Source organism: Momordica charantia (genome assembly GCF_013281855.1).
Source record: "Momordica charantia cultivar OHB3-1 chromosome 3 unlocalized genomic scaffold, Mcharantia_2.0 BLBB01000003.1, whole genome shotgun sequence".
Lineage (NCBI taxonomy): Eukaryota > Viridiplantae > Streptophyta > Magnoliopsida > Cucurbitales > Cucurbitaceae > Momordica > Momordica charantia.
In genome coordinates, this window is record NW_028275161.1 from 19448289 (window position 1) to 19474953 (window position 26665).

General features: G+C 35.4%; 5 protein-coding genes across 16 annotated transcripts; 3 read left to right on the top strand and 2 right to left on the bottom strand.

Annotated features, from left to right (window-relative positions):
* Positions 1-6019, bottom strand: LOC111010638 (putative E3 ubiquitin-protein ligase RING1a). Of its 12 annotated transcripts, none has more exons than XR_015789667.1 (13): positions 5688-6017; positions 5486-5531; positions 4895-4953; positions 4103-4184; positions 3868-3988; positions 3722-3763; positions 2969-3499; positions 2775-2882; positions 2474-2683; positions 2187-2355; positions 1528-2001; positions 1328-1382; positions 1-1185 (listed from the first exon to the last, which is right to left on the bottom strand). XR_015789667.1 is itself a non-coding variant. In XM_022284122.2 (10 exons), the coding sequence occupies exons 1-10, from the start codon at positions 5785-5787 to the stop codon at positions 2311-2313; spliced, it is 1344 nt and encodes a 447-aa protein (XP_022139814.1). In that variant the 5' UTR covers positions 5788-6017; the 3' UTR covers positions 2086-2310. The 12 variants fall into 12 exon arrangements, 1 of the variants encoding a protein (XP_022139814.1); XR_015789666.1 differs by having other exon boundaries at positions 1-1203; XR_015789663.1 differs by having other exon boundaries at positions 1-849; positions 1061-1382.
* Positions 1241-1940, top strand: LOC111010643 (dormancy-associated protein 1). Its single transcript, XM_022284128.2, has 3 exons — positions 1241-1376; positions 1502-1700; positions 1802-1940. The coding sequence occupies exons 1-3, from the start codon at positions 1286-1288 to the stop codon at positions 1836-1838; spliced, it is 327 nt and encodes a 108-aa protein (XP_022139820.1). The 5' UTR covers positions 1241-1285; the 3' UTR covers positions 1839-1940.
* Positions 6020-7841: 1822 nt separating the features above from the next.
* On the top strand, positions 7842-10843 carry MBAC1 (Mitochondrial substrate carrier family protein). Its single transcript, XM_022284125.2, has 8 exons — positions 7842-8163; positions 8778-8867; positions 9328-9429; positions 9613-9717; positions 9798-9896; positions 9966-10154; positions 10289-10387; positions 10496-10843. The coding sequence occupies exons 1-8, from the start codon at positions 8071-8073 to the stop codon at positions 10628-10630; spliced, it is 912 nt and encodes a 303-aa protein (XP_022139817.1). The 5' UTR covers positions 7842-8070; the 3' UTR covers positions 10631-10843.
* Positions 10844-10895: 52 nt separating this feature from the next.
* On the bottom strand, positions 10896-13566 carry LOC111010642 (squamosa promoter-binding protein 1). The gene is made up of 2 exons (XM_022284127.2): positions 13010-13566; positions 10896-11326 (listed from the first exon to the last, which is right to left on the bottom strand). The coding sequence occupies exons 1-2, from the start codon at positions 13378-13380 to the stop codon at positions 11209-11211; spliced, it is 489 nt and encodes a 162-aa protein (XP_022139819.1). The 5' UTR covers positions 13381-13566; the 3' UTR covers positions 10896-11208.
* Positions 13567-23656: 10090 nt separating this feature from the next.
* On the top strand, positions 23657-25858 carry LOC111010678 (uncharacterized). The gene is made up of 2 exons (XM_022284178.2): positions 23657-23927; positions 24085-25858. The coding sequence occupies exons 1-2, from the start codon at positions 23868-23870 to the stop codon at positions 25009-25011; spliced, it is 987 nt and encodes a 328-aa protein (XP_022139870.1). The 5' UTR covers positions 23657-23867; the 3' UTR covers positions 25012-25858.
* Positions 25859-26665: the final 807 nt, after the last annotated feature.

A 26665-nucleotide genomic window follows, 5' to 3' on the forward strand; every position in this document is an offset into this window, starting at 1 on the left:
TTTGGTTATAATTTGAACCAACTTCTAAAATTCATTGTTCTTAAATTCATTTCCTTTTGTATGGTTAATTGAATTGAATGAAAACTCGAGGAAAATGGATGTAATAAGGAGAACGACATCTAATTTGTTTTGGTAGATGGAACTTGTGAATTGTGATCAAGACCTTTGAATGGGATGCGCTTGCGCTTCAATTACAGCACTCGGCTTGCTGGCACGGCACTCCCTGCACGGCGAAACAAACGACCGAAACACGCTCGACCACGACGTCGACGACGACGACTCCTCTTCTTCATCTTTGATCCTTCGACCCCCTCTTCTGATACTGTTGTTTCTTACCACCAACCATCTCTGCCCATCATCATCTCTGATCCTTCGCCTGCCACTGCCACTGCCACCATCATGATCATCGCAACAAATCGGACCAAACTCGAATCCTTGGTCTCCTGTTTTGATCAGACCCCCAGAATTGGGTTCACGGTCTTTACAAGTTAAGTAGGCAGCAAAGGAGAGAGAAGAGCTAAACGAATAACTCGAGCTGCCACTGCTACTGATATCGGGCTGCGCAGGGTTCTTTGGGTGGATTCCCATGCCTGAGTTTGAGTTTGCCATGGCCCCAATTTGAAATCTCTCTCTTTATATACACAAATGGAACCTGTTTTCTTACTTCAATATCTTGGAACTGCAAGTATACCTTTGTCTTTGCCTCTCTTGACTTGCTGATCACATCTCCCCTTCTTTTTTTTTACCTCTGACTATGGTGGACATATCAAAGAGTTTTGGCTAATATATAAATACTGATTTCATCTAACTCAACGCTTGTAGGTGAATAAACCAAAGATGGGTTGGTATCTGAAAATCACATTACCAAGCATATAAAATTACACCCAAACTACTTGGACTGCGATGCCGTCTTTCTTGGGTTTTCGTTTTAAATATATATAATATGATATTGAGGCTTTTTATATAACTACACTATTAATTTATTAATAAATATTTGCAGTAGAGGGCCTGTATATGCTCCATTTTACTTTTACAGATGGTTTAATTAGATAATTACCACCTGTAGTCTTGCAGGGGAATAGGACAAGGCCCATCTTTTGTTGCGTCTGCATTCCTATTCTTTCTCCGAAGCCCCGCTTTACCGAGTCTTCATCCTTCGTCCTCGACTCTCTCTCAATGCATTAACTACGAGAGAAGGAACAACTTTTGGACAATATATTAGCAAAGGCAGACACCAAACTTCAAAAAACCACATCGAGAAGAGAGAAACATTAGAGAAAGAACAATGCTTGAGAAGCTTTGGGATGATGTTTTGGCTGGCCCTCACCCTGATCGCGGCCTTGGAAGACTAAGGAGAATCGCCACCAGCATCACAGGTGAACCTTTTCAGTTTTCCCACCCAAAAAAAAAGCAAAACTGGTGACTTGTAGTTAATTAAAATCACTAGCATTTATTTATAGAATTGCAATGACTCCAATTTCCATGCACTTATGGGCTGTAGATACGGAGGGAGAAGGACGAAAGTACCAGAGATCCATGTCGATGCCTAGCCCCGAAACGCCGTCGTCTCCGGCGTCGCCGCGTGCGGCCGACAATGTGTGGAGGAGTGTGTTCAACCCAGGTAGCAATCTCGCAACCAAGGCCATCGGCACCAATGTTTTCGACAAGCCTCAGCCCAACTCTCCCACCGTTTATGACTGGTAATGCAACTTTGCAACTTCTAACGGTTCTGATCTTCTTCTACCTTTTGACTTAGACTGTAATTAATCAAATGAATGAGACCGGCTTCACTTAATCACAGGCTCTACAGTGAAGGATCCCGGAGCCAGCACCGCTGATGTAAATATGGTTCACGGTGTGCGCCTCTCCACTGTCCGGCTGCAATTGATCTTTCATAAGTTTTAGTATCATCCCTTAATAAAAGCAAGCTTTGCAATGAGTCGCCCCTCCTTGAATAAGTTTTGCCTTTGCCGTGAATGAAACGAAGGCACGGTGGCATTCCTGATAATGACAAAATTTTGGTATTTTTCAATTAATCAAACGAATGAACGGTTTCATTGCATCCAAATGCCACGTAAACTCTAATTGTAGAAAAATGATTATTGGTTTCCATATATTACAAAGAAACAGAGGGGAAAATGGAATAACTTCCAAATAGCAAAGCAATATAGACAATGAGTAGTTACCCACTATTGAAGAACGTCCAAATTTGGTAAATTTGGGACGTCTAAGATTATAATATAAATTTTTTACATGGTTTGATTTTTCTGGGTTAATAGAGACGTGGTTGCTTGTTCTTTTAAGTCGTCCTCAGCCCAGCTGTGATTGACGCGGCTTCTTCTGATATGCCAGGAGCTGTGCATGGTGAACTTGGGGTCAATGGTATTGATATGAATCGGGGCAGAGGACATAGAAAAATAAGCAAAAGAAACTGTAACAATATGGCATCCATAAATTTCAAAGGTAATTTTACCAGTTGGCCACGAGTGGAGCAGTGAGTTTTGAGCTCTCCCAAGGTTTGTTGCTCTCTCAAAACTTGAAAATTATCTTCGGTGGGGTGTGGAATTAATGACTTTGAAACTAAAACGTCAATCGAGGTTGAAGGCTCGATTTTGGGGTGTAGTTCTTGTATCAACAACATATCAATTTCATCAGCTTGAAATCCAGTTTGATGAGCAACGTACTACAAGAGAGAGCGAGTGAGAGAGAGACGTTAACTGGGGTGTGGGGATATTAGTTTTATGAAGGGAATTAGCCAACAAGAAACTAAGTACCTGACAAAGGTGTCGGACTGACGAGGCTGGCCGACAGCAAACATATGGAAGCTGCAAACTGGGAATTATTCGCTGATCATAGGAAAATAACAGCAAATGGACTTCACGCTGAAACCACATATAATCAATATTGTCATTTAGAAAGAACAACAGAAGACTCACAAATACATTGGTCATCAATGAATTAAAGTTACCTCCTCAGAATTGTCGTCTGAATTCCTAAGGTAATCTGCCAATGCAGAGAGGCGGTTGTTTTTGACATTCTTGCTGTTGCCAATACTCAAACTGCCATGTCTTGTGTGGCTGCGCATGCCCCCTTTGCCCCAGACAAGCCTCTCTGAGCTGCCCACATGCCTGGAAGATGCTGCACCAGGGGCTTCTCTGTTTACTTCCGAGTCATTGTCTTCACCAGCTCCATCTGAACAAGCAGCCAAACAAGGAGGCTGGGAGAACTTGGCAGCTCCTTGTGTCCTGAATCCTTTTGTTCTCCGCTCATACCGCTCCGTTTGTTCATCAGAAGAAGAATCTTTGCCTCCATCTTCAGCAGTTGGATCCTCAATGTCATCAGATGTTGGAAATTCAGCATCATTTCTGTAGCTCCTTTTCCCCCTTGAGTGGTTGTTCCTGTGGTTATTATTACCTCGCAACCTCCTTACAGAAGGAGGGCGTTTCTTACTAACAGCTTCGGACTGTCGATGCAAGGTCTGAGCTATGGAAGCTTGAATCTGTCCCAATAAACAACCATACCCGATATATTCTGCCACTTAATGCATCATGTTCGCAAAAAAAAGGACAAATTTAACTACCTTTTTCCCTGAAATAACTGTTTCCTTTTAAACTCCATGGTTATTTAATATTTTCCTTAAATTTCCATTGCTTTGTGATAGATTCCTCTGCTTCTCATACACCCAATTCAGGAAAGGAAAACACTTGGAAATACGTCTCACCTGCTTATTGCGGACTCTCTCTTCTTCCCGGAAAGCCAGCTCCTACAGGAGTGAAACAAAAAAAAAAAAGAAAAAAAAAAAGCTTAAGTTGATGGAACATATATGCAAACCCCGGAATGAGAAGGGATAAATCCGGGAAATCATACATCTTCCTCATACTTCTCAATATCTGGATATAAAGCAGAAATTAGAGAATCATAATTTGGATCGTCTCTCAGTGAGCGGCGACTAGCACAATGCGTGCGGCAGGCAGGACATTCCTTGTTGCTGCAGAATATATCAATTATGAGGTTAAGGGATGAACAAAGGATCCTCTCACAAATCAACCACTAAAACCCTTCTTTTTGTTTCTTTATGTAAAAGATTCAGGTAAGTGCATACCCCATACGCATAGATTTGTCAATGCATTCTCTGCAGAAGCGATGCAGGCACTCCATCACTGTTCTTGTTTTCCTAATAATCCCTGCAATTCCAAAGAATTGCCCGTTTTACATTATTTATACCAATCGAAGAAACCTGGCACATCCTTTTATGCAACAACCACGAACATTTCAAAGTGGCTACATCTGCATTCTGCAAATTACAAACTTTGCAGAATTCTCTTCTTACATGAATGGCAAATTAATATGGGAAAAGGCAATCATTTTGGTTTGATTTCCTGTGTTTTACAAGTTTGCATGCAATAACTACTTGAATGAATAAAATGCATCCCATTATTCTCTAAGAATTAGGTATAAAGTTTAGTGAAATTTTGAGTCTGTCGAACAACTCTCTCTGCAACAGCTTTCACAATAGAAATGCATCAACATCTAGACATATTTAACATTCAGGAAAAAAGGGTTAAGAAATGAAAGTATCAAATATAATTAAGTTTAAGCTCAGCACATTGGAAAACATAGCGGGAAAGCAGTTCTACCTTCACCCAAATGCCCCATTTCAATTCAAATAAGAAAGATAAGAAAGAACACATGAAACACCTTAAGCAATACAAGAGATATTGTCAAATTTCGTCCATCAAATAAAATAAACAACTTTAGAACATTGAGCATAACGTGAATAAAATATATAAAAACTATGTTTAACCAGTGAAGTAACTCTAACTGGACGAGAATGTAAATGTAATGTGTCATCTGGAACAATACGTACAAAACAAAGTATCGACATGAACCATACCCAAGCATATTGGACATTGAACTTCTTTGCGGATATCCGAAAGTTTTACTACGATAAATCTGCACCCATGAAGAATGGAGAACAGTAGAGTTATGGCCGAAATGAATCAAATTCGAGAAACATCATTTCATTTTTTGTTTGTTGCATGATAAACAGTTATTGCCAAAATAGAAGCAAAAATGAACAAATAACTCCCTTAGCCGCTACTAAATGCCCTCGACAACAACGTTCCGTACATATGTGCAGTCGATATATCTGATCGGAGGATCAGTCGCAGCTATCGGCGGTGACCCAGAAAATTAGCAAACTCAACTCCATGGACCTTCCTTAAGGCTAGGGCCGAACACGTTTTTATGAGTAGAACCAATAGAAAACCCACGATAGAAACTATTGGGAAGCCATGGTCGCCATGGTAGCGGATTCCAGTAAACAAACATATTCACGAAGAAAACCAAGCAGATCTCGAAATCGAATCCAATCACTAAAGCATTAAACAATTATACGGTGCGGGACAACGTAATAATTAATTGAAAAGAAAATAAGAGGAAAACTAAGAAGAACGCGCGAAAGTAGTGAAGGTAGCGGACGTACTCGTCCTTCTCTTCATTGCTGGACGACGATGGGCTTCGATCGGATTCTGAAGGAGATGCGTAAAAGAGAGAAAATAAACAAAGAGGAAATCACAAACTTATATAATTCGAATGAAAGCAAGTAATGCAGGAAAGAAAAATCAGAAGAAAGCTCTTTCCGGTTCGTCGAAAATACAGAGAAATGAGGTTGAAACAAAACTTACGCTCTGAATCTCCATCTTCGGGATGCACACTGGAGCAGCCATGGTCGCGTTTGAGAGGATCATCCTCGGATGACTCCGGAGCGCGCTTCTGCGCTGGCATTGCTTTCCTTCGAAGCAGAATTTCAGGCCGGCGGAGAAAAAAGAAGCTTATACAGTCACGGCTAATTGAGGCGGCGGAGATGGTGGAGTTGTGTAGGATTGCGGTCGGAGATGGAAACCGGCGACTGCGACGGAGGTGGCGGAAGGACCGTGCCCGACCTTCACCAGAGAGGGACTCCGGTCTTAGACTCCAAATTTCCTTCGTATGGGATTGGTCTACAAACTGGCTTCCAAAGTTAAAATCAACTTTGTTTTATATTAATTTTACATTTTTTAAGGTATGTATTTTTACTTTTTACATTTTTTTTTTTGACAGAAAAAAACTATTGTGTATGCCCATTGACCCACCCCAGTAAGAAGTTGTTTTATTTTTTATTTGGGATAAATAAATTAATATTATTTTAAATTTCTTTTCGTGTAACGAAATTATCAATTAATTCTCGTAATAAAAACGAGTTATCTATTTATAAAAATATATCAACATGTCAGTGTCAGCCATTGTTTAGTTTTCGGTTGGTAGGTTGATTAAGATAAGCAATAGAATCCCCTTTAAAAGTATATGTATATCGCAAAATCGGCATATTGGAAATTGAAAATAATTTGCAAAATATAGTGTTTAATGATGTGGAATCACCTTAAATTTGCAAAAAAAATATTCATCTTTCTTTTATTTTCCTATGTATCTCATGTTAAAAGGGAAAACGAAAATTACTGATTATCCCATCTACTTCTAATTATTTGACGGCATATATTCAGCGTTATATCTTGAATTTGTCCATCACCATATAACAATAGAACAAACACCTCTAAATAAATCGTGTTTAGAAAGGACGGAATTTATCTTAGTTTAGGCCTTTAAATTACTCAAATATTTAAAGTGGCACTTTATATCAATCATCTTAAAGACAAGCATCCAACTTATCTCACCAACTTTATTTGTTTAGTCTATTGATCTTGTCATACCCAACGGTATCATAAATCAAAGTTTAAAGATCAGTTCTCCACTGTCATAAGTTTTGAGTATTAGGCAAACATACCAAATACCACTAGACAGGTGCAATCCCTTCCATGATAATAGACTAAACTTTAAGTTGTATACTCTATTGTTCAAAAAAGAGAAAAAGTTGTATATTCTTAACTCTGATTGTCGATTTTTTATATATCCTCTTATCTCGTCATCTTAATTCACCTTACATATTTTTATTATCTACATTGATGACTTTATTTTCATTTAAAATATGTAACACTAGGTATTATAAAAATATTTCTAAATCTATAAACATTTAATTATAAAAAAATGAAAATTTATTATGGTTACTTATGAATAAAAGCACGTTTATTAGTTTAAAAAAATATATTTTCATTTTTTAAATAAGTTTGAAATATATCTCTCATTGCATTTTAATTTACAAAAAATATCTAAATACTTTAAAATTTGTTAAAATTATGTCGTAGTTAGAGAATAGAAATTGATTGGAGTTGTTTGTCCAAAACTTTGATAAATAAATATTTGGAGGTGACACTTCAACGGTTTTTTTTCCCTTAAATAAATAAAAAAAACAAATTAAATTCCATTTTGATCTACAAATTGATTTAAACAGTAACAAAATAATTCTATTAATTATTTACAAATTTTGATATATCCTCGACTAATAGATTGTAGCTATAATGATAGGAATATAAAGTATCGAACTTCCCATCTCAAAGTCCTCATAATTTATTAATAAAAATATGTTCAATTATAGTTAGAATCATGAATTTTTATTTTCATTTAAATTTTAAATTAAGAGGTGGATTGAGTTATTTATTGCTATTGAAAGCCGTTTTTTTGCAAAAAAAAAAAAAAACAAATTAATTGCTTAACAAAGCCACCTTCATCCCCAATCGTTAGTTACCTATTATATTTATGTCAACTAAATGTTCATTAATTTATTAATCACAACTATTTGTTCATTAATTTAATTTATTTAAAAAGAGAATTAAAATTTCTTGTCCCCAATTATTTTCCACTTTGAGGAAAAAAAAAAGGCACGCATAATTTAATTAGAAAAAAAAAAGGGTAAAAGGAGTAGAGAAGAAAGAGGTAGGGGGCAATGGATCCAGGCGAATATGCAGCAGCTGCGGCTGCGGCTATAAAGTGATCATCAATCATCATTTCCCAAATGACACACGATTCAATACTCTCTGAGTTCCGACCAATAGATAACGGAGCTTCAGCTGCGGCTTCCGGTGAGGACTCGATGGTACTCCCCGTTTTCCATTGATAACCTTCACACAGAAACCAATGGGGGACAGTTCGAGTTACAAAGATTACGTCGCCGGTCTGATTGCCGGCGTTGCCACTGTCATTACCGGCCACCCTTTTGACACGGTTAAGGTAAGCTGAATCGCGTGTTCGACTTTAATTTCTTCAACCTTACGTATGCTTGTGGCTCAATCTTGTGGACTGGAATGAGGTTTTTCTTTTTGGGGTTTTTGAAGTTAGGTGAATTAGATTGACGCTTACAGCAAGATAAGGTGTTCGAATTTATATTTTCGAACTTGACCTGGATGCTATGTTTTTCTCATTCGGTGATTTCTGTGTCTCGTTTTTAGCTTTTGTGTTCTAAGTGATATGAAGGCAGAATTGATTTGACATGCGAAGTAGATCAGTGATTCTCTTTGTACATTACTTAATCAAGTTGTTGCAGAGTAAATTATTCCACTGTAACTATATTTACCAAGTATTTTGATTGCTTTTGTCAAGATGCCTTTTCCATTACTGTTTTCTGGAGCAACAATACCATATACCATGTTGTCTTGTCTGTACTATAATCCGGATGCTGGAGCACATTCACACTCTAATTTGTGATTATTTGTGGAAATAGGCTGCTATATTGTCAAAACTCAAAAGATTTCCATTTGAACCTAACATTAGTTAAGCAAGTTCTGCGAGTAAATAATTTATGCTGGAATTATTTCTTATATGCACATTGTCGTTCCACTTACCAGGTAAAGCTTCAAAAGCACAATATTGAGTCTCGTGGGATTACTTATCGAGGTGGTCTGCATTGCACTGCTAGGATACTGAAGACTGAAGGTGTAAGGTTCCTGAACTTTTGAGAAACAAATATAGGAAGTAGTTGCATATGCTATATCTGATTGGTTGACTAGATGTGCAAGGTTCCTGAACTATTGAGAATTTATTAAAATGAATGTAGTGGATGTGAATTGAATGCTTATCAGTTATCATCTTCATCATTCAACATTTTATTTTTTCCTTTTTGAAAAGATTCAACGATGTATATACCTGGTTATCTTGGAAAAGTAAATGGTGTTCTATTGGCTACTTGTTGCAATGTTGTTTGATTCATCATATGTTGCAAGCATTCCTTTCAGTGTTCAAAGAGCTCAATATTGTTCTTACTGACCCTTCTTCCGCATAAAGTGTAATGTCTCAGAGTTGATGCTATGGAAAAGTTCTGATATGCAACCTTCTCTCTTTGCTGCCCTTTTCCTAATGACCATATTTTGCAGAATTGAGAAATGACGATTTTGACAGGTGAGAGGACTTTACCGAGGGGCAACATCATCTTTTATTGGAGTGTCTTTCGAGAGTTCCCTTCTTTTTGGAATCTACTCCCGAACTAAACAATCATTGCAGGTCTGTACTGAAGAAATTGAAGCTTTCCTTTTGATTAGGATTTTTGGCCCATTTGCAAGCACGCTCAATGTTTGCCAAAACATCTCTACTTTAAGCTCAACAATCTTAGAATTTTTGGCTCATAAGGATTGTGTTGCATAATTGTGATATAGCCTTACTGGTCTCTCTTTCTTGACTGTGAAGGGAGGCGACCGAAGTGGTAGGCCACAGCCACAAGTAGTAATTCCTTCGGCAGTTTATGCTGGAGCTATTATTAGCTTTATATTATGTCCTTCGGAGTTAGTTAAGGTAGGTAAATCATGATGTATGAATTTCTCGTTTTCTTTGTTATGTTCCCATGTTAGGCTCATGACACTAAGCTTTTCCAGTGTAGGATGCAAGTTCAAGGCACTGATTCTCTCGTTCCAGTGTCCAGTAGATATAGTGGTCCAGCCGATTGTGCCCTTAAAACTATAAAAACAGAAGGGGTGAGACAATCCTCTATTTGAGAAACTTCCACCTGTGTTCTGGTTATCAAATGACACTCTGTTTTGCAGGTTACTGGTATTTTTCGCGGAGGTTTTACAACACTTTTAAGGGAATCAATTGGCAATGCTGTTTTCTTTAGTGTTTACGAGAATGTTCGCTATTACATGCATTCACAATTACATGCCACTACGAGTGTCCAGGGCAACTTCATGGACATGGGAATTGGTATTTTGACTGGAGGCCTCGGTGGGGTGGCTGTGAGTTTCTTAGTACTTTATTCATTTCCAAATTGATGGTTATGTTTGAAGTTGTCATATTTTTTTTTGTACAACAATGGCATTCTCTGATTGTTGCACAGCTGACTAATATTTTCACTATACAAATTACCCAGTTCTGGTCAGCTGTTTTGCCCCTGGATGTTGCAAAAACTATAATTCAGACTTCTCCAGATAAAACTGCAACTAGAAATCCATTTATCGTATTGAGCTCGGTAAGACGTTAAACATTTCTTCATTTGAGTTGTTACCATCTCGCCAATTTCCACTCTACTACGATCAGTTCTTCATGAACAAGATGCTGAAATGAATCATTCTTCTAGATACATCGCACTGCTGGAATTAGAGGATGCTATACAGGATTAGGCCCGACCATACTCCGTGCATTTCCTGCCAATGCAGCAGCAATCGTCTGCTGGGAGCTAGCAATGAAAGTTCTTGGCATCGAGCGAGATTAACACAACCATTTCAATTCATCCCGTGGTGCTTCAAATTTCATGTTATTTCTATGGTAAGTTTTGATAGTCCTGCCATTGTTTGAGAGGATGATTATTGATTATAGACATTCACTCTCTTTCTTTTGAGTCAATGAGAGTGAAAGTCAATCAAAAGGCAATGTACTCCAAGTGTTTGAGTGTCATCTATTTTAGTTACCTTCACTTTTCGAGTTATGATTATGAATAATGAAATACGAAGGATTGCTAGCGAAAATGGAGAAAACAATCACAACAAAATACAGGTGCCAGTTGCAACCCATAATCATAATTACCATTGCAAAATGGATTAATGATCCATAATTATTTCAAATCCTGGAAATACAGAAAACCCTCCCCTAACGAAAGCAACTAAACTGGTCTATGGTACAAAGCAAAGGCCGGGATTTGACAGAAGAGAGAGAGCAGGCAAATTTGGTAATAATGGAAGATTGACCGGCCAAAAATAAAGAAAAAAAGAAACTTGGGAAAGGGCCAAGTTCAATGGAGAAAGAAAGCTAAAGTAAAATTTCTCCCTCTTTCATCGTTCTGCTGCTAATTTCTCAGGTTGAGCTCTCGCCATGAACGTCCGATGAGCTCTTCCGTCGCCGCTGGTTGTGTCCGGCCAGCCGCTTCCGGCAACTCCTTTTTGATTCATCAAACTCTTCAACCCCATGAAATCTACATTATTTCACAGAGGAACACAGAAAGCATTAAGCATGTTGTTATTTTTTCTTTTCAAATCTTTATGCTTATAAAGATTAACTGCTGTCAATGGTTAATGCATATTCCAACTAAAAGGTGGTGGTTTTAAATTCCCAATATGTTGTACTAAAAAACAGCAAACTAATGTTGATATTATTCCATGAGATAAAATTATGGATCTATAATTTTTTCTTTTTTTGACATGGGCAAGAAATTCAGAGAGGGTGAAACCCTAAATGCAATTTTTTTTTTTTGTTACTTCTCAACATAGGAGAGCCTCAAACCTAGATCTTGGGTGTCACTAACACCGGATGGTGCAATTAGTATTTGCCAATTGAACTATAACTAATTGTCAAATCTGAGCTTAACTCTATTAAGACTTCCATCTCCGACCAAAAGATCATTTTATAGTCAAGGACTACCGTTTTATTATTTGATACTATGGGGCTACCTAAATAATATAATGTCTGGATATATAGGGATTCTGAATTTATTACAAGAGTTTATGGATTTTACATATATGTGAAAATATATGAATATTTTTTTCCAACTAATCTTTATGCTCTAAACTATATCATTAACATAAAGTTTTCAACACACACATCAAAGGCTTAGAAATATGTTAGGGGTTGAAATCTTTGTATTCAGATATAAATCTTTAATTTATACAGTTTTACTTCATTATATATTTCTTGTAAGTGGTCGTGCAATCCTTGATTTTCTTTATTATTATTTTTATTTTTGGAGAAAAACTATGGGATGGTTTTTTTTAGTACAACAAATGGGGATGGAGGATTCAACGTTTGACCTAAGAAAATGAACAATATGTCTTACCTACTAAACTAAGCTCATATTAGTACTAAATGACAGATTTTAATGCTTAGATTTTTACAAAATCAATAGAAGTCAAATTATTATTATTATTATTTTAATTTGTGATTATAATTTATGTCGCTTAAAAAGTTTCATCCTCGTTTTATCCTTCCACTAGAATTTTTCAAATATCTTTTATAGTTGGTGTTATGGAATTTCAAACAGTTAGTATGTAGATATGGCAAATATCACTACTCAAAACCTATGACAATCAGCAAAGTCAAACAAATTTATCATGTCAAAATTTTGTAATGTCTAACTAAAAAAAATAGATGTCTGATCAGAGATTTAACCAAAAGTAGCATTTACATAAACCTGTAGTTTTAAATATTACATAGAGTTTAAAATCTTAAAAAGCAACATAATCCAAATTCAAACACATACTCAAAATATAATCTAAAATAACACTTTAAAAAAAAAAACTTTAAAAGTATAGGGATTTAACCGAGAATTAAAAAAAAAAAAAGTTCGGACCATTATTACATTACTCTATAGAATAATTACTATTTTCTTGATTTTATGGTTGATTATACAACTTCATATGTATCATTCATGGTCTAAAGATGAAAAAACGACAGTGATTTTAGTCAACCAACTCTCCGACGACCCAATTCAAGAGATCATGGAATTAATCCAAGAGTTAAATATACACAGTTTAGATTTATAAAAGTTGAATTTTTGTAATTTTTGTGACAAATTAAAGTATGGTTTGATTAATTATTAAGCTATTTGGTAGAGGGCAGAATGCAGATCTAGATTAGGGTTTAGTCCAAGATGATTGATTACCTGCTGCATTGCTGGCAGAAGCGTTTGTGGATTCCGGCCACCGGCACCACCGGAGCCTTGGCATGCGACTCACACACCTTATGCCGCCGGTGGTACCGCTTCGAACTCGACAGATCCGCATTGCAATTGTCGGCCTGACACGACGCCGCCGCCGCACCTCCGGCGTACCCAGATCCTGATCCTCTGTTGGTAGAATTAGCAGCAGCAGTCACAATTTTCTTCTTCTTAATGTAATCCCCTCCAAACCCTAATTCCCCATCGGCCTTATCTTGCTGCCGCTGCTGCTCCTCTTCTTCTTCCTCCTCCTCCTCCTCCTCGTCCATGTCGGAGTAATTGAGCCGCCTCTTTCCGTCAGCTTTTCCGGTGGCCATTATTAATTTGGGGAGCAGAGAGAAGGAGGAGGAAGCAAAAGATTGGTTGCTTCAAAGGAAAGAAAATGGAAGAGAGTAGACATGAGGAGTACTAGAGCTGAGGGTGAGGACCACAAACTCCATTTTTTGGGCCTCTTTTTGGAAGGGGCTAAAACAAAAACAAAATAAAGCAAATGGGGTTTGCCAAAAATTTCTTTTTTAACGCCAAGATTTTTGCTCCAATGATGCTTGAGTCTTGAGAAGCCAAGTTGCACTAAACAAGTACTTTAATCCTAACCCACCACTCACAAATCAGAATCAGTCTTCAATGGAGGATTATATATTTTTTTTATTCTTTTGGGGAATACAATAATATTCACCTCCTCCTCCTTACGAAAATTTTTTCTTCTTCTTGCTCCTTTATCAGATATAGAGATTTTTATTAACCAATTGTAAAGGAAGCGTTTACCGTTAATATATATAATAAGTTTGGTTGGATGTGTAATAAAATTTAGGTTTTAACTACTATTTTAACTTCTATACTTTGATTCATTTTTGTCCAAAACTTTTTTTTTTTTTGGTTTTCAAAAGTGACAATTTTAGTCGTTTGATTTTCACTTTTATCTAATTTCTTCCCGTCACAATTTTATCACGATACTTCACCCATTAATTTTTTTGAAACATAACCATAAATTTGTATTAAAAAGATTTTATTTTGAATAAAATTTTGTAAACAGATACTAAAAATGATAACCATAAATCATATTGTATATTTGGTTGGAAGGAAGCAATCCTCTCTTCACAGACATTTCTATACCAATGACAAAATCTGTGGGAGAACATAAAAACAGCCGCCTCTATTCTTGGTCCACAATTCGACATTCTTTGAACTGGAGTGTTTTTACTTAGTCTCTCTATATTGTATGTTCTCACGTACTTTTTTAACAAATGGTGTTGCTCTCTAAAAAAATGACCCAAAACATATGAACTAAATTCGAAACTGCATGACCCAAACTAGACTTTAAACCAGGTTTAGGAGGGAGAAAAGTAACTTTTGTTGAGAGTGAAAATGGGGGCAAAACAAAGTACTGTGGGAAGCAGATGTATAATAATATAAATAATAATGAGATGCAATGCATTGGACCCATTTTATATCTGATCAATCTCTCTTAGTCTTATCTTGAATTTTTGACAGTAACTTTATTATATCTCTACGGAATGCTTTCTTTTCTGTTCACTTGCTTCCTGCTCTGTCAACCCTATAATTGTATCTTGTCCCTCTCCCTCACCTCCTTTCAGATTATTTATTGGAAAAACAAAAAAAAAAACCCTAATCATCTCTAAATTTTGGTTTTGGGCTCCAATAGATTTTGTTTTAATTTGGTCTTCTTCCAATTATGCCAAATATCATGAATAGTTTTGGTTGTTATCGCATGTATCTCTACAATGATGTGATATTGTCTGACTTTATTTGTACACCTTGAATAACCCCAACAAGTATAATATTAAGAATCGTAAAAATAATAATGGAAGAAAAATGATGATGAAAATTTGAAACCCTAAAAATGAAGAGACCTAAATTGGTCCCCAATGTAGTGGGTGGTGGCTAGAGCCAGAGGGATAGGTGAGTGTGCAGCACATTAAGTAGAGCTTTATGTTGAGTGGGTCCAATTGGTTTTCAAGTTCATCTCAGTGTACTTGTTGGCTGTTGCTCACATTTTGGGAGCAATTAATTCACTTCAAATCTTTACCACACCCATACGTGTGGAACCACTACTTCTCTCCTCTCAATTATTGTTCATTCATAACATCTCATTTCTCAATTCTTCCCTTTTCTTTTTCAAGACATACCAACGATTTGAATTTCTACATTTTGGTTGATAAAGCTATGCTTAAGTTACCTTCTTATTTCTAATTAAAAATATTTTTTTAAAAAATAAAGGATCAATTTTAATACTGCAGATTAGCTTCAAGCTCACTTTTCCTCCTTAATTAACAATCCAAATTGATGTGTCCTTTACTATCACAGTGAAGAATCATTACCTTGTTGCATTGCCCCTTCACTAACGGCCTTCTTTCCATCTCATGTGGAATTTATGGTTGAAACACAATAATCGTATCTTTTTGGCCTCCAAAAAAACTGGCGCTTCTAGGACATTACTTGTAACGCCCCAGACCTAGGATATCGTCATCATATCCTTTCGGAGGCCAAAAGAACTTGCGCTTCTAGGATATTACTTGTAATGCCCTAGATCTAGGATATCGCCCAAGCATTCCCCTACGACAGCCACCGTTCTAGTTCTGAGCTACTTAGAAGAGTCTTCAGCATGCTTTGTTCTCATTCACATGTTTCATAGTAAAGCAACTAGAGTTACCAAAAAGGAAGGTGCACCTTGTTGGTATAAGCAGTAACTATTAATTCTTTTAAGCATTTTTTAATCATGGTTCCATGGTCTCAGAAATTCCTTCTCATTCAGATGTGGTATCTACTCGGGTGTTACATGCCCACCAGCTTTCGCTTTCATGTGACGCCCGAGTAGAGAATAAGGGTATATGAATGAATCGATATCACATCCGAATGATCAGAAAGATACTGAAATCATGGAAGAATGGTCAAGAAAATCTTAAAAGAAATAATAGTCACTATACCTATACTAACAAGGTGCACCTTCCTTTTCGTGGCTCAATCGTAAGAACTTCAAAATTAAGCGTGTTTGGTTTGGAGCAATCTTGGGTTGGGTGATCTACTAGTTGCTTTACTAGGAAGCATGTGAGTAAGGACAAAACATGCTGAAGACTCTTCTAAGTTAGCTCAAAACTAGAACGGTGGCGCGACTCGATCGCATGGGATGCAGGGGAATGCCGTGGCGATTACGGCCAAATTCAACTACTTTTCTACATTTTTAGAAAGATTCTTGTTTGAATAATGAAGAATCATTGAAAAAATTATTCTCGTGCGTATCTAGCTAACAAATTGTAAAATATATATTTGGTATGAAATTAATATGGTTTAGAGACTCTAGAGCTAGTTTTTTTTTTTTTTTTTTTGGAATTTGTAATTAGTTTTTGCAGAGTTAATTAATAGTTTATTTCATAAATTTATCCAATTTAATGTTTTGCAAAGCTTTAATTTCATTAAATAAGTGAGTTTTTGGATAGGCAACGAGTATAACATTTTTTTTAAGTACAAACAAGAAGCATAAGATTGATTTAAATTCAGGTCTAATTTAATGAAATTAAAAGTTTACGACGTGCCAACAAAATTTTGACTACAAGTGGGTTGAATTTGTATAGTATTTTTCTTCCAACAAGAAACATTTGCTCTTGTTCTTACGTCAGTAAAAGAAAATGATCATGTTTATCCTTTTAAATGAGACTTGTTAAATTCTAATAAAACTCTCAGCCTCATATAACCCAAAGTCGTCCCAATAATCCAAATCGAACCATATGGCTACACTTTTTGGCCTAAAGTTTTGGTTTCCTCATTTTAATTTAAATCAAATCTCTTCATTTACCTTTTATCTCCCTCTTTCTCTCTCACTCTCTCTTTATGTAATAGTTTCTTCTTTTCTCTTCTATTTCTTCACTTAATTAAATCAGGTCCGTTCAATCATGTAGACTTGATTATTTATGTAAAATGAAAATTACAACTCAACTAAATGCCTATACTTTTATCTTATATGAATTTCTCCTAATAAATAAAGCATGGAATGAGATGGTCACCAAACCAAATCATAGTAAATAAGTTATGAGATTTAAATATGGTTTTGGTTCCTTGAATTTAATCAACTTTTTTGTTTTCCATTATGTTATGTTATGTTATTTTTTTTTTATTTTACCAAGCTAATATGTTAATTCTTTGTGGTTTTATAATAAGATTGGTGTCTTAATCTCTTATATATATATATAATATCTTTATAGGATCAGAATTGAGATTTTTAAAATGTTCAAATAAGTACTAAAAAAATTGAATAAATAAAAGGTTAAAAAAATGTTACAATAAAAGCTATATTTTAACTTAAATATAAACCACAGGGATAAAACTAACTAAATGTTTCTTAAATAAATGAAAGCTCCCCAACTGAGATTTTCAAATTAAAAGGTTGTGTTAACCTTTTATTAAGCTCAAGTAAAAAATTCAATACTCAAATCTATGTGATGTCATGCTCATGCATCATGCTTTGCTTACTCATAATTTAATAAATGAAGAAGAGACAAGTTCATTAAAAAAAAAAATAATAATAATAAAATAAGAGAGTTGAAAACTTATATCTTTCTATATTATATTCGCACACTTAACAATTAACATACAAACATATAAAATTATCAATAAATAAATTTATGTAGTATATAGATTATTAATCCGTACATCAAAACATATATATTCTTATTAATTAGTAATATTTGCTTAATAAAAGTTAGGTATTGTCCTTGTCCACGTAGTAAGAACAAAGCAACATGCTATCTATTTCACAAACACAAAATAAAATTATTAAAAAAAAAAAAAACCTAACAACAACAAGATATTCTTTATTATTTTTACAACCCTAAAAATATGGAGGCATGTTTCCATTTATATCTCAATGGATGTCTGTAATTTGACGACATGTATGATTCAACCATGAAAATTCGTAGTACACGACTTTTTTCTATAATGTATTTTTAAAATGATCAACTTTTTTAATAATTACAAAAACAACAATTTGAAGTTAATAAAACAATAGTTTTAAAATAATTAAATCTGTATTGTATTTTCTTAAAGTTAGAGGTTGGAATTTGGTCTCGACTATACCCTCATATCCAAGTCCTTCGGGCTTTGGGTTGGCAATAGAGGCCCAGCTCAGTAAACTCGTTGACAGTCAATCACACCCAAAAGAAAGCCCATGCAAGCCCAGTTAAGCACTGTGTCGGAGGCCCAATTAGGCCCCTCCCGACAGATCCAAGTGTCGGTGAAATAAAATGTACCAAATTGCAATTATTTTATAGGCAGAAATAATGATGGAAACGTTGGCGGTGCGCGTCCGCCGTACACTAATCTCAGCCGACCACATAATGGGCTAAATTTACAAAGCAGGGTCCCATAAAATTAGGGCTAAAGTGGGCATGATTAGTGGCTTTTTGTAAGAGTAATTAAAGCTTGCTTATAATAATTATTCGTAGTTGACCCTATATTTAACCATTATTATTTACACTCATAATTAAACCCAAAAAATCTCACTTCAAGCTTTAATTATAGGATGTGATGGAATTTAAGACTTCCGACCCCTCCCTCCTCGTCATATTTAATTTCCACTCTTTCTTCTTTTCTATAATTATTTTCCTAACCCATAACATTATTTACATTTATTTCAGCGAAATTATTTAATTGGCTGGACTAATCCTATAAGAAATCATGATTAAGGTCAAAATCAAGTTTTATGCTTCACATTTAAAATTTAACTATAAATTATCATTGCGAAAATCCAAATTTGATGGGTCTCATGGGTCTCACCTATGATTATGAAAATCAACACCTAACAATATTGGAGGAAAAAAAAAAAAAATGATATGATACGTGGACCAATCAACTCAGCTCGGTATCATCGAGTCCATTCAATTAACCCAATGGAGGAGAAGACCTATACTCAGAAATGAGCTGAAGACCATAACTCAGTTAGAGAATCGCCAGTTCTCTTCCACCGACCTTAGGTCCGACAAATGACCTGGGGGCTCGACAATTGTAACCGCCGGTTGGAGCAGTTCCAATGGACCTAGTCCCCTATTACATATAAAAGGGGCATTCTGCCTCTTCGCATAGGTACGCAATTCTACTTCGAAAACAACTTTTCGTAGCTTGTGTTCTCCCTAACTTGAACATCAGAGTGATTGTTCATTTTTCAGGTCTCTCTTGCTTAAGGTTGTAACTTACTAACTCGTCCTCGTTGCCACATGGCTGACCTTCGACGATAACTCGACAGAATCCTGTATCAACAAACAATAAACCGCCTCTTACATTGAGTTATTTCTAACCAAAATGATGGCTTTATTTATTTTTAATTATTATTATCTTCCATTGATGAAATTATTATTTTAACCTTTTTTTTTGGTGGGATTGCTGTTATAATTAAAAAAAATCCCATATAAAATGTATGGAGTGAATCTTTTTTTTTTTTTTTTGGCCTTTGATGGGTAGACGAGGAGCACCTAAATTAGGTAGGAGAGATATTTAATAAATTGATTATTTATTGGAACCTAAAAAGATAAATAATTAATAAAGACTGTGGATAATGGACGACAACAAGGTTACAAGTGCAAGGAATTTCAATTTAACGTAAGCAGATCATTGTAAGATCAACATAATCATGACATATTGATATTTTACAATTTTTAATCCTCTTAGATTAATATTATCTTTCTTGCCAACTTGGGAGAGAATAACACCTATCTTCCCCACTTTTACATTATTTATATGTAACCATAATGAATTTAAAATATTTAATTTATTCTCATGTAATAGTTTATTCGTTTATGTTTGATGATAATTTAACATCTTATTAAATCTAAAAGATGAGTTCAAATAATCCTCATAATTTTTTTATTCATTTATTTTGTATTTATAACATCTTTTAATCAGCTTAGAAATCAAAAATTAATACCACGCATAGGCATACAATTAATGTTAATCAAAATTTTGATTTTTTTTTTAATTTAACCTATAGCTTATGCTAATAGATCTTCCTAACCGAAATTCGTTACCTGGTTTGAATAACACTATATCCAGTGCAGGACTCGAAAAAAAGATCGGAAATATCGTAAAAGAATATGAATGAATAGTGATGAGCCTAGACATTGCCACCACAAAGAAGTTGGTGTCCCACTTATGTTTTTTACTAAAAATAAAAAATGTTCAAAATTTTACAACCCTTTAGTTTTCCATCAGAAAGACTTCCAAATATATATGAACCCCCCTCCCTCTCTCTGTGAGAAACAAATAAATTGGGAAATGGGTATCTTGAAATTGAATAGTTTGATGCCAAGGATATAAAGAAACTTCCACAAGCAACAGTCCAAGGCATGTGTAGAAGCTTTAAGAGAGAAATATTTGTTTAAAATAAAGGCCATCTATGGCCACTACTTCACTGGAATTTTCCAATTTCCCAAGTTTGACCATCTCATGGGAACTCCCCTCCCTCAACTGCTCCATATATATAATTCTATACAAAACTCCACTGCACTTTTTTATACTCAAGTTTAATTAATATAACAAATATATAGATTTAATTCAACCCTCCTTCTGTATGAACCTTTGACTATCGTTTGATTCCAATTCTGTACGAACAAAGTAGGAATAATTCAAAACATATTATATATATACGATGCAACTAAATAATATCGATAGTTCGTCATTTGTAAGGTTATGTATTAATTTCTGAATCTATAAAAACCAACGGTGAGAGTTGCTTTTTGGGTTCTTTTTTTGTTTTGTTTCTGAGATGAATGAGCATATATATACTTTACTTGGAATAACTACTTTTCTGAAGATGTACATGGCAATCATGTAATGGAGGAAAAAGGGGTTGGTTTTCCTCTTAAAGCACACACATTTTTAATGGCTGTGATTGCCTCATTTTGATTACTAAAAATCATAATCTCTTTTTTGTCATTCATTATAAGCATCTCCCTACTACTAATTATCCACTGAATGAAAAATATCTCCCTGACTTTTTCCCAATCATTTTCGCGGTCGATAAATTATTCATTTACTTTCGTGTAATACACACTGTAAAAACTACAAAAAGTTTTGAATTTTACTGAGAGGGATTTGGATTCCTCCAGTTCCACACACACAGCATTATTGTCAAAAAGGAAAAAAAAAAAAAAACATGGTTTGGTGTCATGTTCACTTTGAAGAAAAAAAGTGAGTGTGTGATGCATCATCATTGGATGGGGACTCATATATTAGAGGTAAAATGATTGACACCCAAATACCCAATTTAATAAATTATGGAGACTTGAATTATATTGTGCCAAGATTTAAAAGGGGTTGCTTTTTCTTTTTCTTCTTTTTTTTTTTCCTTTTTTTGGTTGCCATTTAAGTTATATTGAGGAGATCAAAGGGAAATGAAACAAGAAAGTGGATGTCCAAATAAGCTGCCAGTGACAACCAAAATGGGGATTGAGATCTTTGTCTGAACACAAACACAAGCGATTATTAGATGTGATGAGTTGAGAGTTGAGATGGAGTTGATGATGTGTTGAGGTCCCCCTTTTAATTTTTTCCCTCTTCAAAAACTCCACACTTTGCCTTCAAAAGCGTGCGTGTTGGGTTTCTTTCAATATTTGCCTGTTTGGATTCTCTTGTCCGCTGCTGCCTAGTGGCCTCTTCAGTAACCCCATCCCATTCGGTGGGTTGCTTTGGTAGGACCCCATTCCCCTCCAAAATTTTCGGTACTATAAGAATATGGATACTCCTTCCGATTCATTCATTACTTGTCACGTCAATATCGTATTAAAAATGTAGGATCCACCAATTGTTGGAGTTGTAAGGTGTGCAAACAAAATCCCGCATTGATCAAGAAAATGTGATCTATAGTATATAAGAGAGGACAATTATCTCTCATTTCTAAAAGTAAAAACATGGTGCGAATAAAGGAAGTATATGGTAATTAGTTTCTCTCTAATTTGATAATGTATATGAGAAGGGAATGAAATGAAATTAATGCAATATATGAGTCTTCAAGTCTGCCCTTATTGGGGAAATCTGAATAATGAGAAGTTGGGCAGCGGATGGATCTTAATTGAAGGCAAAATTACATATGCACAAACTTGGTGCATAGCCAAACACAGTACACACACACTGATCAACTCATATTAAATTACAGAGTTAATATTAAAAGTGAACTCCCAAAAACCAAAGGCAGAGGGGTGCGTTAATATATGAGAAAAGTAAGAGAAGTGGTGAGGGAATAATGATGGAATGTTAGGGGAAACGAGAAAATCCCTTGGTTTACTACAAAATCCAATTGTTCCTCAGCTGAGCTGAGCTGCCCACCACATGGCCCTCAAAAACACAGCCCCTTTATAATTCCTTCTCCACACAGAATAATTAAAGTAGAAAATTAAGAGAGACCCCCACATGTTAGTCTGTTTTGTCCCTTGCTCTTGGAATTATCACCATTCATGTCCTAAAACGAATACTTCCACTACCTCTCCTACAACACAACACACAATTATGTACACCCCTCGATTTCTTTTCCCTTCCCCCCCTATTCAAAAATAGCTTCTTTTAGATCTCCCCAAAAGTCATCTAAATTATAACCCTTCAATAATGCAATTACTATTTAATACTCACTAACCCATTTGCCTTTATATTGGCCCATCCCCATATATACCCCCTTCTTAGTTCTTTCTACCAAACCCCTTTCTAAGAGATACCAATCGGACCATTTCATTACAAAAGAGGGAGGCAAAATTAAAGCACTCCAATTTAACAAAATGATGGAGATATCATAATTACAACAACTCTAGTATCATCCCAAAGAGCGGAAAAAATTGCATTTCACTGTCAATCTTCATCTTGGGGTTATATTATTTTACTGTAATGCTCACCCACAACCCTAAGTACTCAATCTAAACATATAGCAACTCTACCCAATTATAACCCCATTATAATTATTTTTGGCAGTGTCTACTTCCTTTAATGCTTGTAAAAACATAATTTAAATAGCTAAGACATATCTTTACCTAGCATTGCTGATGTGGCTAGTATTAACTATTAAATTTACTGGTTTGTATTGTTTTAACATGTTACGTAATTCGAGATTATTTAGGAAAAAATTTTCTCAAAACAAGCCGACAGGGAAAGGAAACTTAGAAGGGGGGTTGGGGTTGGGGGGTTAAAGTGGAAGTGGAAGTGGTGGGATTATGGTTTTGATGCCTTTGCATTGGGCGTTGAGCTCTAGGGATTCCCTCTGTGTACATTTGTTTTACTTCAAAATAAAGGAATGTTTTACGGCAGTAAAATACAAGAGAGAGATAAGAAAAAGTATCAAATATGTGCATGCCATTTTTTAAAACCTCTCACAATTAATTCCCCCTTTTCTTTTCCTTGGACCTCTCAAGATTCATCTGTAACATTCTTCAACTTTATTTCCCTTTCTTCTTGTTTTTTTTTTTAATTGGATTTCTGAATGTTTCTTTCTCTCTACACTCTTGGCTTCTTTCTTCACTGTTCTCATCACACAAATAAAGAGAGAGATTTGGGTTTCACACACCACGTGAAATTCTGATTAAATTATTATATATATAATATAATCATCAAATTAATGGTCTCAATTCCGCTGCCCAATCTCACTCTTTTTAGTCATAATATTTTCAACCCCATCAAATAGAGAGAGAAGAAAGGAGAGAGAAGAAAGAAGAGAGTCTCCAAAATCGTCATCACCTACTCTTTGTCCGTTTACACTTTGTTTCCTAACAAAAATTCCTCACTACAGAAAGCAGATTGAGAGATCATCATCATCAGAAAAATGCTGGGAAACTGTGAGAAAATGGTTCTCATTTCTTCCTCCGCTAACCAATGGCCACAAGTAAGTAAAAATTTTACCCCTCTTCTCTTTTGTCTCTCTCTACAAAATTATTTGACCACACCCTCTTTTTTCTTTCTTTTTTGTTGCTTTCCTCTTGGAATCGAATATATGTGAATTGATTTCATAAATTTTTCTTCTTTTCTTTTTCCCCGCACAGATCAAGAATCAGAGCAGTATAGATCATGATCAAAAGGGGCTGAATCTGATGGGTTCAACCTCCGGAATAATGGACAAACAACAACAACAAGATCAGAAACCGCAGCAAAAACAACACAATCAAGAACCCCTCAGATGTCCTCGCTGTGATTCATCCAACACCAAATTCTGTTACTACAACAACTACAGCCTCTCCCAGCCCCGCCACTTCTGCAAGGCCTGTAAGCGCTACTGGACCCGCGGCGGCACTTTGAGGAACGTCCCCGTCGGCGGCGGCTGCCGGAAAAACAAGCGCCTCAAAAGACCCACCACCGCCACCCATTCCAAATCCCAACTTTCCAACCCGGATTCCACTTCCTCATCCTCTACTTCTTGTCCCAATAATAATAACAACAATAATCCCACGCCACTTCCAAATCCACACACGAATCTCTTCTACGGCCCCACCTCCGATCTGAACGTTCCGTTTTCAGGGTATGATCTTCAACCTCACTTGAATTCTCTGGGATTAGGGTTTTCTTCTGCTAATATTGATCATAGGGACTTTAATTTAAATGGGTTCGGTTCAAGTTCGCTCCTTTCCGGGTATTCGAGTTTATTTGGTAACCCATCAGCTCCGAGTTCTATTTCTTCTTTGCTTGCTTCCAAGTTTGGTAATAGATCGGGTGATCCGAGTGTTTTTGAAAACCTAGCCTCATCGCCACCGTTTGATCACCTTCATGTGATGGGATCCAACGGCGGAGATCAAGTGAAGTTGGAACAAGGGGTGAAGAGGTTGGAGTGGGATAATCAGCAGAATCCGACGGAGGAGATTGTTGTTGGTGGCCAATCTAACGATCCTAATTCTTCTCTTTACGGTAATTGGAGCTCTCAAACTTGGCATGATCCGGCAAATCTTGGTTCCTCCATCACTTCTTCTCTCATCTAGGGAAAAAGAAGTATTAATCCTTAAACCCCACGTTTCTCTTTCACTAGATTTTAGGATTTCTTCATTTATTTCTTTCTTTTCTCTACTTTGTTTGTGAAGTTTCATGGTCATGTTTGGTTCTGAAAAAAAAAAAAAGAAAAAGGAAACTTTGGGGATCGGAGTGTTCATGTCAGCAGCAAAAAGGGAAGTGAAATAATTTGAAAATTTTCGCTAATTTTATAACGAAAAGTAGAGGAATTTTCATTTCCCATATCTGGTTTTTGCGCTGAGAGGAACCTCGGATCCCTTTATTCTTCTTCTTCTTCTTCTTCTTCTTCTCTTCATTGACTCAAAAAAGTTTGGTGATAGATCATCCATCCATTATCTTCCATGCAAGAGATTTCAGCTGAAGCTCTCTAGAATTCAGAATTGGGGGACAGAAGTTGTAATTTTCATCCTTTAACTTCTTTTTTTTTTTTTTTTGAGTAATTTGGGTTTTGTTTTGTTGCATGTAAATATGGGGAAAAAAAGGAAAAAAAAAAATCTACTTGATTTACACTATTTCAGCTAGCTAGGTTTTGTGGGGTTAAGTGGGGGCTGGTATATGTTGCATTCCTCAGTGAAAGATCAGCTGAGGAAGGAACTTTAACTTTTTTTACTTCTTTTTTCCTTTTTTTCCTTTATTTTGGGGGTAATTTCAACTTTTTTTTTTATTTAATTTGGTGGGGTTGGGTATAATGGTGTCATGGTATAGAGAAGGGGGAGGGGAGATTTGGGTCTTTGGAAATTAAACCTTTGTATTAATCAGTGAATTCATATCATCATATGGTTTGATCTGAAATTCTAATTGTCCCATATAATTCTCTTAGCTTCCATTGTCTCGTTGGTTAATATTTGCTCATGTGTTTTTTTCTTTTCGAGAATATTAATGTTTATCGTTCATGTTATCATAATTATCGTAATGTAGGGTAGAGTCATATAAGTGGTGTAAATTTTCAAGAAAAAATCTTTTAAAAAATAAAGAGTTGAATTTAGAGAAAATTGTCTACAATCATACCATATATATGCGGCAAGTTAAACTAGATTTATAATTGAAAAGAAATTACAATAAGTTTGTAAATGTTTAATGTAAACTATATAGCATGTATGGCAGTTTCAATATTCATGGATATATAGGCCACTCTTTCAAAGCTCATTATACTTCGTAATCAAATTAACATATAATGTCCTTCAAAAAAATAAAATAAACATATAATGATCAAAAAAAGAACTAAAAAGAATATATATATATATATATTATGAAAAAAAAAAGCTCATTATTGTTATTTAAAAATCTTTTATTGGACTTAAATACTAATAACCAATGAAGTTCATTCAGATGTACATAATAGCTTAGGTTTGTAAGTGTACTTTCGCAACTTTTTTGTTTTCTCACTCTTTCACACATTGTTTCTTTAGGTCTTTAAAAAGAAGAGTTTTCATTTTTGACGGAGAAAAAGTATGTATTTTTTAAGGAAAAAAACAAAAGGTAAGTAAAATAAGTTTTATTTTTAAAAGGTAAAAATAAAAATTAAAAGAATAAATAAAATGGTGGGTAAAATAATCTCCCCTTTCCTCGGGAGACTAGTACTGTTGCTGACAGAGTGCCTCCTGATAAAGGGCTTCTCATCTGCAT